Source organism: Megascapheus bottae, chromosome 10 (assembly GCF_031878675.1).
Source record: "Megascapheus bottae isolate mThoBot1 chromosome 10, mThoBot2.hap1, whole genome shotgun sequence".
In the NCBI taxonomy this organism is placed as follows: Eukaryota; Metazoa; Chordata; class Mammalia; order Rodentia; family Geomyidae; genus Megascapheus; species Megascapheus bottae.
In genome coordinates, this window is record NC_143518.1 from 51,459,113 (window position 1) to 51,471,723 (window position 12,611).

At 43.2% G+C, this 12,611-nt stretch overlaps 1 protein-coding gene across 1 annotated transcript in view; it reads right to left on the reverse strand.

Moving 5' to 3' along the window:
• Hhat (hedgehog acyltransferase) overlaps positions 1 to 12,611 on the reverse strand; it is a 208,057-nt gene that overhangs the window by 33,818 nt on the left and 161,628 nt on the right. The window contains exon 10 of the mRNA XM_090339923.1: positions 6,724 to 6,868. Within this exon, the coding sequence (XP_090196049.1) occupies positions 6,724 to 6,868 (145 nt within the window). The remainder of the gene's footprint in view (positions 1 to 6,723; positions 6,869 to 12,611) is intronic.

Consider the following 12,611-nt stretch of genomic DNA (forward strand, 5'->3'; position numbering starts at 1 on the left):
TCTGGAAGCATCCCTGGACCATTGCCCTTTTTGTCTCCAGAGCATATAACAAAGCAGCACACACCAAAGCTCTGGAACAAGCAACATGTCATATTTATCACTATCTCACACACCAAGTGCCACAGCTAGAAAAACTCTGTGAAGCTTTCTTCTTCAAACAATTTCCTCTGTAGAAGGACCTTCATCTTTTTTTTTTTGCCAGTCCTGGGCTTGAGCACTGTCCTTGGACTTTCTCAAGGCTAGAGCTCTACCACTTGAGCCTCAGCACCATTTCCCGCTTTTTTCTATGTATGTGGTACCGAGGAATCGAACCCGGGTCTTCGTGCATGCTAGGCAAGCACTCTACCACTAGGCCAAATTCCCAGCCCCAAGGACCTTCATCTTAATTCCAGGCTCTTGAGTCCACCAGCTCCCTCGTTCCCAGCTCAGGTAAGCTGAAATGCTTCCCATGTTCCATGTTCTTTGCCTCCTCACTAGGTACTTTTGCTTCTTTTGGTAAAATCCTCAGTGATGGTAATAATTTCATACATCAGTGCGGAAGATGTAACCCAGACTTCCATCAATCTTGTTGGAGGCAGCCAGGAGATGAGAAAAGTAATCAAGATACTAGCTTCGAATATGACAAAACTAAGTTATGAGTAACTATGGACACAAATAGAATTTTAAAGCAGGACCAGGAACAATTTTGTTAAGTTAAAATTTATCTGGTTTCTTCTGGCTCAGTTTTTTAAAAAGGAAGGAAAAGAATGGATTTTTAAGAAGTGTGTTACCAAAAACAGATCTATATGACTACAAAATGCTCCTTCTTGGTTTGACTACAATGCCTATAGGTCATCTGATATCTTTTAGATTTTCTGTGACAGACAACTGCTCAAAATGCGAATACAAAATCCACAAAAACAAAATACAAATGGGTACTGGTTGCTCATACCTGTAATCCTGGCATTCAGGAGGCTGAAGACTGAAGCTCAAAGCTAGCTCAGATAGGAAACCTTATGAGACTTCTGTCTCCAAATTAGCCAGACATTTCTATGTGCTGCTTCCTGTATAACTGATAGTATGGCTGTTCAGGAAAGAGGGCTGAGGGAATGACAAAAAAACAAAGGGGACTGCTGGTATAAGTTTGGCTATTTCAAGAATTGGGACTAGGGACTGAACTTGGAGTCTCATACATCTTAACCACATGTAACGGCCCCCAGTCCTGGCTTTTTAGAGTTAACTTACATTGGTACTATCTAGATAGTTTCTGTAGGGGTATGTTCCTGCTTTCTACCTTTACCTACTGAATCCTTTCTCTTTAAACTGACAAGAAGAACCCATGACAGGTGAGAGCTCTCCAGGAAACTCCCAGCTCACATGAAAAAAAAAAAAGTCACACTTCCTCACAGAAAAGTGACATTCCAGGGCACTCAAGTTAAAACTCCTTTCTAGAGAATTTAGAATCCCCTTCACTCTGACATAGCCCCCCAGTGCATCATGGCACAAGAATTCTTGCTTCTTGTATTCTGTGCCTGGTGATTTTTCCCAGAATGTTCTTAGGAAAATGGATGCCCCCAAATCTGGGTGACTATATGATAAAGAGTAAAGAAACCAAAGCTTCTCAGGGTTTTAAGATCAGATGGCGGGCCGGGAGTTTGGCCTAGTGGTTAAAGTGCTTGCCTAGCATGCATGAAGACCTGGGTTCGATTCCTCAGTACCACATACATAGAAAAAAGCCGGAAGTGGTGCTGAGGCTCAAGTGGTAGAGCTCTAGCCTTGAGAAAGTCCAAGGACAGTGCTCAGGCCCTGAGCTCAAGCCCAGGACTGGCAAAAAAAAAAAAAAAAAAAAGATTATATGGCAAGAATGGCCACGAATGGACTAATGTTTAACCATGGATAAATGCACAGGTCATTTAAACCTTCATGTATGAGCTTTACCACCTGTACAAGGAGCAGGAGGTTCCTGTTTTTCTAACACCTCTAAAACTTTGAGAGGATCCAGTGAGGCAGAAGAGGAATCATTGAGAACCACAAACACTACTTAAAGGTAAGAGCCAGTAAGGGTGGTGAAATGAAGCAATCTCCAAGGCAGGCCTCTGAGATGTCAACATCTGCCCTCTGTCTTTTCTCATCAGTAATGAGATTTCACTCCTAAGAGTTTAAGAAGATGTGAACAGAATGAGTTTTATTTAAACATAATCCTCTAGAATTTCCAGTGCAATCCTCCAGTTCAGCCTTAAATAAAATGCCTGTCCACAGCCATTTGGATCAAGGGATGAATAAATGAAATGGACAAGCTAGTAATCAGGGAGGGAAAGAAATATTTTATCCTCTCTTGGCTAGCAGTAGCAAGAAAATTCAGGGAGAGTAAAGGTTCTGTCCTATATAAGACAATTACTCGGGCCAGGAGTTTGGCCTAGTGGTTAAAGTGCTTGACTAGCATCCACGAAGACCCGGGTTCGATTCCTTGGTGCCACATACATACAAAAAAAGCCGGAAGTGGTGCTGAGGCTCAAGTGGTAGAGCTCTAGCCTTGAGAAAGTCCAAGGACAGTGCTCAGGCCCTGAGCTCAAGCCCAGGACTGGCAAAAAAAAAAAAAAATAAGACAATTACTCGCTCTTCCCTCATTGTAATCTAGAAGAAAAAAAATCTCATTGGCAAATGAGATCAGATATGAAGGAAAAACAAACACACATGTGTGTATGGGTACAGATGCACATGGATCTGTGTACACCAGCAAGTGTATAATGAGGAATTGGCTCTCCTACCACTACAAAGCCCTAGACACAGGGCTTGGGGTCTCATCTCTTGGGAGACATTTTGAATCCTCCTAAGATAAGCCTCTTGATCTCCCTGGACAACAGCAGACAGGATTTTCAGGAAGGACCACCATGTTGTATCCAGACAAACATCATAAAGCTCCCTGCCCTTGTAAGACAGTATACATTCCCAATGTGTATCTATCTTCCTTGAAACTCTTCTCCCCACTGCCTATGCCTATCTATGGAGCCTGCATTGTAGAAGATTTACACAACAACTGGTATATAAACTGATCTTGCAGATCGGATATTACAACTCATTGGTATCTTTGGTTACAGTGCAGCATTCAAATAGTTGCTGAAGAAATTTTCTTCCCCCTCAGTGATAGAGGGTTTCAAGTAGATAGGGCAAAGCTACTACCATAACACTGCACAGTCCCTCTTCAGAGTGGACAGGTAGACTTAATTTCCAAACATAACCTCCTCACAAAAATTCTACAAGCAGCCTGAAAGCAAATTTCAATCATAAAATATTAGAGTTTTTTTTACAAAAGAATTATGGATTGCTTGTTTTCTGTTTATTCAACAGAAAACCTCAATAAAAGAAGTAACAGGTGTTATTTAAATGTTATATATATATTGTAGTTGGGCACTGGTGGCTCATGTATGTAATCCTCACTACTCAGAAAGAGTATTCTGAGGATCCTGGTTCAAAGCTGGCCCAGGTAGGAAAGCCTTTGAGACTCTTACCACAAATTACCCTCCAAAAAGCCCAAATTGGAGCTGTGGTTCAAATGGAAGAGCACTAGCCATGGACAAAGAACCACAGGGATAGAATCCAACCCCTGAGTTCAAGTTCCAGGACCAGCAAAAACACACACACACAAATGTTATGTGTGACCTGGGCTTCAGTGCTTGCAATCTTCCAACTCAGGACGCTGTGATCTGAGAATTGAAGTTTAAAGCCAGCCTAGACAGAAAATTCATGAAATTCTGATACCCAGAAGAAAGCCAGAAGTAGGCCTGTGACTCAAGTGGTAGAGCACTAGCCTGGAGCACAAAAGCTCAGGGACAGTGCCCACTCCCTGTATTCATGCTCAGGACAATATGTGCACGCGTGCACGTGCACACACACACACACACACACACACACACATGTCATGTGCATGACATATACCACAGCCTGAGATTTGCTACTCCACATTTCTGCCTTCCCCTATTCCAAAAGCAGAGCAGGTGCACACCAGAAGGGGAAGAGTTTGCTTTTACAGCTTCCCATCTATCTCCCACAGGGGCCAGAATAAAGTCTTTACAGAGATGCAATGACAAACCCTACAACTCAGAGGAAAAATATCTATGGCTAAATTTGGTGAAGTGGAGACAGGGAGATTCTTTCCTTAAGACACCACCACCACGCTAACCACAAGGAACCTCTAAGGAACATCAGCGAGGCTGGAAAGGGACTCCTAAGAACAAGCAGATCCACTTCCACATCTCATTAGCTGTGTGATTAGCTCATCCCCCTGTTCCCCCACACCTACAGGCCCCTTTCCTCCTCTGTCAGGACTCCCTGAGGTGACTCCTGTGCGAAGGATACAAAGCTAGTGTCTTGTCCTTGTCAATGAAACAGGTCTTAACCCTACATGGCACAGAGAGAAGAGAACCCTTCAATATTCTCCATTCCCACAGATAGGCTTCCATCACATTTGGCTCAGTGTATAGAGACGGACCTTGGTGCAACAAGAACCAGTTGTGTACCCCAAGGGAGAGGCCAGGTGGGCTCACTGATCAGCAGCTATCTGGACAGGTCAACAAGCCCTTATCGGAATGTGGGACCAGATGAGTTTCTACATACAGATTTTTCTCTCTTCTATTTTTAATTTTAGAAAGCTCACATATTAATACCCCCAGCAGGCCTGAGAAAACATCCTACAGACTCATTAATTATATTTTGCACCAATGTATGAATATTCATAACAATCATGGATCAGATCCATCAAATTAATTAGAGATAAAATACAAAATTCTTCAGGATGGAAGATATCATCTCATTTGGTTCATTTCCTCTAAGAGATATCTAAACCATGTCACTCAGGGATAAAGACTCTAAGCAGGAAACAGTCAAATGGAGGCGAGACCCCCAGCAGACATTCCCTGACTCAGGTGGCTCATGGGTGAGACAAGTGGAGGTCTAGAAAACAAGTTCATTTGAAGAATCTGACACACAAAATGCCTTCTACTCAGAGCCTCCCTGTCCTCAGAACCTTACCCTGGAGAGAAATAACTCCTCCCTGTTTGGAGAAGCAGAGTCTCTGAGACTCTGCTCCTGAGTGCAAAAGGAGGACAGAAACAGTTAACTGTTGAGAAAATTCTACAATGTCACAGACTAGAGCTTTCAGAGCTCTAACTCTACAAGGGTGCTTCAAGCCACATGGTGATCTTTCAACCTTTAAGAAGCAGAATTCCTATCTTTCCCTTTGCCCCACCTATACCTCAACATGCCCTGAGCTGTGCCCTCCATCATGTTCTCACTCCCTGTAGCCTTCTAGCTCTCTGAGTCAACTCCTATGGCTTCATCTACAAGCTTTATGCCTTTGACTTTCAAATCCCAGTCTTAGTCTTATTTCTTCCCTTACTCTCAGATTGTTCAATGGCCTCTTAGAATTCAACTTGCTGCCTATGTGTCACTGATTTTTTTAAATCCTGTATCCTTAGTGTTTACATTTGATTTGCTGAATAAAAAACATCAGAGCCTTCTGACGAGGTGTCTAGTAAACTCAAGTCAGCACTTTCTCCAGTTGCCATGTTCTCAGCATTGTGCTAAATTCTGTGATAGGATACAAGAAAAGAAAACTGGACTCTATCCATCTTCATCATCTCCTATCCTCTCCCTTCATCTTTAGATCCTTTGCATCCCATCATCTCCCATCTTTATTAAAGGACAGCTTCTGCTTAAAAAGCACATAGTCCTTTCAGAGACTATCAACCAAAACATCTCTCAGAAAGCAGATCAAAGAGAGTTTTCTCAGTGACAAGATTAAAGTAGAATAAGGATCCCTAGTGGCACAAACCTACCATTTAGCTGAATGACCTATCATGCTGAATCGGGCAGCCATGTTAGATTATTTCCTGGTGCAAACATTGCTGCAGCAAAAGCCTCATGGATCCCTAGGAACCCAAAGGTGGAGACCAAGGACAGCATACAAAGTCACTGCTCACCAGAGCTTCCCCAAGACCCAAAGCACCACACTGTGTCAAGGAAATAGCACACCATGAACTGTCTCTAGTAACGTACATTGTGAGTAACTCCACATTTCCCAGTTCCCTTAAGAGCATGATGTAGGTAGGTCTTAGTCCTCATCTGAGGGAAATAGTGATCATAAGTCAAAGATGATCAATTATTTTGACAATGGTTTCAAAATCCCCATGCCTTAGTTTCATTCCTGTGCCAGGTGTGGCTTTACTGTAGATGCCGAGACAATCCACTCATTCTAAAGTAACACATAAAGTTGGCCATTAGTGTTCAGACACAGATATCCATAGCAAGATCTATGGGAAACACAGGGATCATACCCACAGCTTCAGAAAAGCACAGTGGAACTTTCAGGACATGCTGCTAACAGATGTTCAGAGAGGTAAAATAGGACCAATTAGACTCTTCAGCGTACTGGAGTCTGGGAGTTAAAGATAGGACAGAAAGGAAGAGAAAAATCAAGAAATTGGAAAAATAACTTAGTAGAATGAAATGTGATTTTCAGGATAGGTGAAATAGTATATTTGGATCAGTATCATATGTAGTTGATATACAACACGTCATAAAATAGGAACCCTTCAAGTCATAGCTAAACCTAGGGAATAGTTCTTGGTTGATGTTTCTAGGTCACATACCATGGATATTACACAACTGACTTTCTAAGATCTCATCCGTGACACCCAATGAATATCTGAAAGGAAGTGATTAAAAGCACACTGCCTGGAAACTTACCTTGTATGAAGAGCCTGTCCCAGTAGGTTTTCCCAACTTGATTGCCCCCGAGAAACACCAGGTTGAATAGGATCAGCATGGAGGTGGAGCAAGAAGCAAGAGCAGCATGCAGTCGACGGCGAGCTGGTGGGGAGAGGTATCGGGCCTGCAAGGAACACAGTAAGAAGGCATCTCATTGCAAAGCTGAAGAGACTAGAGCTAAGACATACTGGCCACCAGCCCACACCAGAGCCAGATCATTATTAAAACATCTCTCCAAATGTTCATCCTTGCAATAATGCTAGTTCTAGTCTGTGGAGCTACATGATGCATCTTATTCTATACTGCATCTTTTTCCTAGACTGCATCTGCCGCTGATCTGCATAAATGCTGAAGCACTTAAAAGATGCAACAGCCCTCCTCCACCCACTCCCCCACTGAGATGCCTTCATGGATATCCATAGGTGCAATAACCTTAAACTGCTTCCTATGATAACTAGAATCTACGGTTCCATGTCAAGATCAAGGCAATCAACAGTAAGATTAGGATGATCTTCCAGATCTTCTGACCTGACCTGGAAGCTAACTAACCACCCTGAATCCATTCCCTGGATGCAGAAGCAGCAGTAGAAGTCAACTCCACTGCTGGGTCACACATTTGACTGACCACACACAAGAGCAGCTAAGAAGAGCGACTGTGACTGAGAATTTGAGGCTGGAGGGATGCTTTTCTATAATCATGGTAAAGAGTCCTACTCATCCTTCCTAGCTTTGCATTGCATTCCACTCTTCTAATATTTCCTGGTGGGTTTTATAAAGCAAACAAAGCCTTTGTTTCTCATCCCTCTGGAGTGAGCTCACTGTGCCATGTCTGGAAGTACGCACCTCATCCGTCTACAAATAGAATTTTGTACTCAGAATGGGATCTAGGGCCAGTGTCACAGCCAAACACATGGGATCCTATGGGGTTCTGACAAATCTATCAGCCTAATCCAGAGGCACAGAAAGGAGAAGTTCTGTAGGGGTTTCCTGAATGCTCTCCAGGAGCATATACATCTATGATATCACAGGCATTAGAATTTATCGTGCCCCAAATCAAGACAGAATTCAGGATGGTACTAGAGCTGGAACTCAGGGGTTCCCACTTGCCAGGTAGCAGTCTACCACGGGAGGCACACCTCTTTGTAGCTTTAAGGGATTTTTCAGATATGGTCTCATGTTCTTGCCCAGAACTGGCTTGAGCCTCCAATTGTCCTACCTACACTTCCTGCATGACTGAGATTATTGACTTGTGCCACTATGTCTGGCTTCTTTGTTGATAAGGAGGTCTTGCTAACTTTTTTGCCTTGAACTGCCATCCTCCCAACCAGCACCACCTGAGGAGCCACAGAGCCAGGCTTCAGATAGAATCCCTAATGATTCACTGTCTGAAGGCTGGGCAAATTACAAGATAACATAACCTAAAGGCTCAGAGACTCTGCCAACGCTGTTGTGGATCATCCGTGTTCCTTCTCTATACCTTGGTCATTTTAGAGAAATGAATTCCCGACCACTCCTTTTCCTCTCTTCTCAGCCCCAGGCTCTTCTAGATGCTCAAATCTAGCTGATAAAGCATGGGGCACCATCATGGTTCTCTCTTTGAACACCACTTTGGAGCTCGTTTCCATGGACACCACATTCAAATATGGTGTCCTCCTGGACAAATTGTACAGTAGGTACTGACTGAGCTGTCTGATCTAGAAAGTGGTTCAGTGCTGCCCCCAGGTCCTTCTTAGAGATCTCTCTAAGAGGCTATGAGTCTGTAGTGGGGATGGTGTCAGGGAGAGATAAGTACATGTATAATTGCTGGGAATGAAGGCATGAGGGGAAGAAGCTGGCTTCTTATTCAGCAATCCTCACCTCTGAGAACAAGGAGACATTAATCTACCAGCTTCTGCATTTTAAAGCACAGGAAGATAATTCTGGGTATTACTGACTCAATTAGCAGTCACTGGGGAGCTGGGGTGAAAGGAAGTCAGGAGAGGGAACAAAAGAATCCAGAATAACAAATCAAGGAATTATGAATTGTCATGGACATAAGGAGCCATAGCTGACACCGTTTTCTCCAGCCTCATACTCTAGGAGGGGGATTCAGTGGCTCCGTATGATCTTCTAGTTTATAAATGTCAACTGCAGAGCTCAATAGCTTGGTTAAACTCAAGGTGGTTCTCCTTTTATGGGAAGTGATTGATAATTATGTTTTTTAAATCAACTCTAAGAAAAGAAGACCAGTGCTCCATGGGGTTACTAAGCAGGGCTACAGTGCTGTTGCCTGCCACAGGAAAAAGATCAAGCTATAGGAGGAGGCTGAGCTAGGAGGGCAGGAGGCAAGGCAGGGGGTGAGGCAGTGGGTGGAGACAGGGAGGGACAAGAGAGGAACAAGAAATGTGAGTTCTGGCTCACCCTTGATCTGCTTCCTATAGATTTTCCTTAGATTCTGTGATTACCCTAGCAGTCCTCTCAGTTATGATTCAATAAACTGCTATTTCTGCTTAGGGGGAAAAATCAAAATAATAGTAACTGTGAAGGAATCTCTTATCTCAACGATAGAAAGGAAGACACCTAAAATTCTATTTCTAGACCTCTTTGTTCATTAATAAGCAAGAATATGAAAGACACAGTAGAATACTTAAAGAAAAATCAAGACCTTCAAATGCAAGTCTGGATTGTCCCCCAGAGGGAGAGTGGGTAGGAGATAATAAAATAAACAAGGACCAAGAAAATACACAAACCTAGTTTTAACTAATAGCATCAGCCTCTGACAAAACCCACTAGTATTCTATGCCAGGAAACATAGAAATAGAAAGAGTATTTTTGCTTCTGCCAAAATAATATATATATATTAGAATTTTCCTATGCATATACACCAATGATAAAGTTGAATTTGTAAATCAAAGCAAATAGATGTGAACAATAAGAAAACAGAACAATTATGACAATATAGTGTAACCAATGTTAAAAGAACATGGTCTTTCCAGGTGTTGGTGGTTCATGCCTGTAATCTTAGTTACTCAAAAAGCTGTGATCTGAGAATCACAGTTCAAAGTTAGACCAGGCACAAAAGTCTGTGAGACTCTTATCTTCCATTACCTTACCAGAAAACTGGACATGGCACTGTGGCTCATGTGGTAGAGTGCTAACCTTGAGATGAAGAGCTCAGAGACAGTGCCTGGGCCCAGAGTTCAAGCTCCACGACTGATTAAAAATAAATAAATAAAACAAAACCCAAACAACAACAAAAAGAACATGGCTTCTTTCCAAGAGCCCTAATCTACCACGAGGAGGAGGAGGAAGAGGAGGAACAGGAGGAGGAAGATGTTGATGATGATGATAACACAACACCAATGTGATGAGATCAAGTGAAATGAGTGAGGTAGGCAGTGTGACAGAGCATTGGCCTGCTACATAGGATCCCTTGAACACAAATGCCAACCAATCTGATAACCAAGAGAGCTACTGAGTGACAAAGGGAAGTTGCTGTATCTCTTGGACGTGCTGGACAAGAGGATGACTCATGTTCCAGAGAGGCCAGGCATTCATCTAGCTACTGAGAATGACAAGCAACTAAACTTGAATTGATGGTTTCTGGAATTTTCATGTAATATATTCAGACTAAAGTTGACTACAGGTAACTGAAACTGTGGAAATCAGAACTGAAGATAAGGAGGGAGCTGATCATAATTAACAGTAACATCTCTGTTATTATTTTCCTTAAATACAAATAAATACAGTTGTATAAAGGGGATTCAATGCATATCCATTTAGGAGTGCACTGTCTCGTAATCAGTGTCACCTCTTCTAGCATTCTCCTTTCCCCTGCTACCTAGTCTTCACCGCAATGTATCTCATCTCTCCTGGTTCTCTGAACATACCATGAAACATGACTGTAGTAGCCTTATTTTAGGGACCTCCCCACCTTGGAACCAGGTTTTAGGCACTGGATTACAGGAGTCCAGAGGTAAATAACATTCTAAGGGATCCAAAGAGTAAAAAAAAAAACCCAAAAACCTACCATATGGGCAAGGCCAGAGGCTATATTGGGAGAGCTAGCTAGGCCAATAAAGTACATTTCACTTCAAATGCTTTGTTTCTTGTTCATGATCTCTGCAATCCTACAGCCATCCCTTCTGTGATCTCTTACACCCAGTAAGCAGGCTGCCATAAGCAAGGCAGGTGTCAACCATTTTCCAGGCTCCAGCAGTTGAAAATACCCCTGAGAAGGGAATCTGTGTTGAGAAATGTAAATGTAAATCTGGGAATATCTGAGTACAATGAAGAGCTAGCATGAACAAAACATGCTCAGATAAGGGTTGACAAACAGAACTTGAACTTCATGCGTTTATCAGGATAGAAGAGAGCTTTGTGATGGGCACAGCCTTTCTAGGGGATAGGGGAGAAAAATTGGTGGCAATCTGATATACTGGCAGTGGCTCTGTCAATCCTTGGGGATGTCTTGAATGTTAGGAAGAATTCTGGATTCTATTAACAACTCAGAGGTAGTTATTTAGGGAGTGTCAAGGTTTTGAGATAATAACCATCAATAGCTGAATTATTTTCTTTCATGTTCATTACAGAACTAGCCTATGGTGCCATTAGGAATAATGCCAAAAGCATGCCCACTTTTCCCCTGGGGCCCAGACAAATGTAACCCATGTCAAGGAAAGTTTAGCACCACACTGTTAAGCCCCTTCTCTTCTCTGCCCAACAATGCTGAGAGTGAAGCAAAGATTCCATTGTATCCAGCCACTGACAAACAGGGCATAGTTATCAGAGCCATACCTCATCACTCACACATCCCAAAATATAAAGCAAAGGAAGAATGAATGGGAGGCAAACAGATTAGGAAAAAGCCACTCTGTCTTCATGCAGGTGTGATCCATTCTCCCCAGAGTCTCTGACATACGACAGAAAGGTGGATTAAAGACTGCTTCTCTCCATATCAGTAGTCTTCAAGTTCAAGTGCAAGTGCAAGTACCTGGGCTTTGGAATGGATAAAACAAGCCAAATCAGGAAATGCAAGCCTGGGCAGAGCTACAGTTCCTCTGTGTAGGGACATTGTCTCCGACCAGGGGAACAGGTGAGAGACAGGAAGGGAATGTAGTAATAGTTTAGCTGTGACTTAAAAACTTCCTTCAAACACATTGGCTTCCAAAGATGTGGAACGTAACCCAACCAATAAAATCTTAGAGCTGAACTGTGTGATGTTTCCTGCAATTTTCTGCTGTGGGATGTTTATCCACATCTCCATGGCAACTCCTCCATCTTTTCCAGTCAACATCCTATGCCTAGAAGTCCCCAGATCGGCTGTGGCCAGCAAGCAGGGGGCCAAGGGGTATAGGCTGCAGAATCTGGGTCAGAAGTGAAGCTGGGAACACCATCCACAGGGTGGGAGGCAAATGGTGCTGCCTGAGCTGGAGAGCGCTGAGCTGGGTGGAGTCATTTGTCCATGAGGGTCTGCATTCAGGACTGAGATGGGAGGAGGGGACAGGCTGAGCATCTGGGGGAGCAGATGGCCAGAGGAATGGCTGCTGGAGACTGTGACAAAGGCTTGGCAAGTGGGACCTGATGCTGTTTATTTTTTGAGTGGGGGAGAAGCTAAAAATGGAAACTGGGTGGGTTTGAGCAGCTGGACACAGTGCTTCTCTATAATCACCGAAGTTTTTCATTTTCTAATGAAAATGCTAAGCAGAGGGTGAGAGTCGAACAAGGCCGACGGCAAACAGGGAGAATGGTGAAGGCCAAGGAGAGATGATATAGGAAGGGTGATAGCTCCTCAAGACAGAAAGATGACACCAAAGAAGGGCAGCCCAAGAAACGTTCAAGGTCAGGAAGCCTCGGATTCTAAGGTCCTGTCACTGTGCTAATCTGTA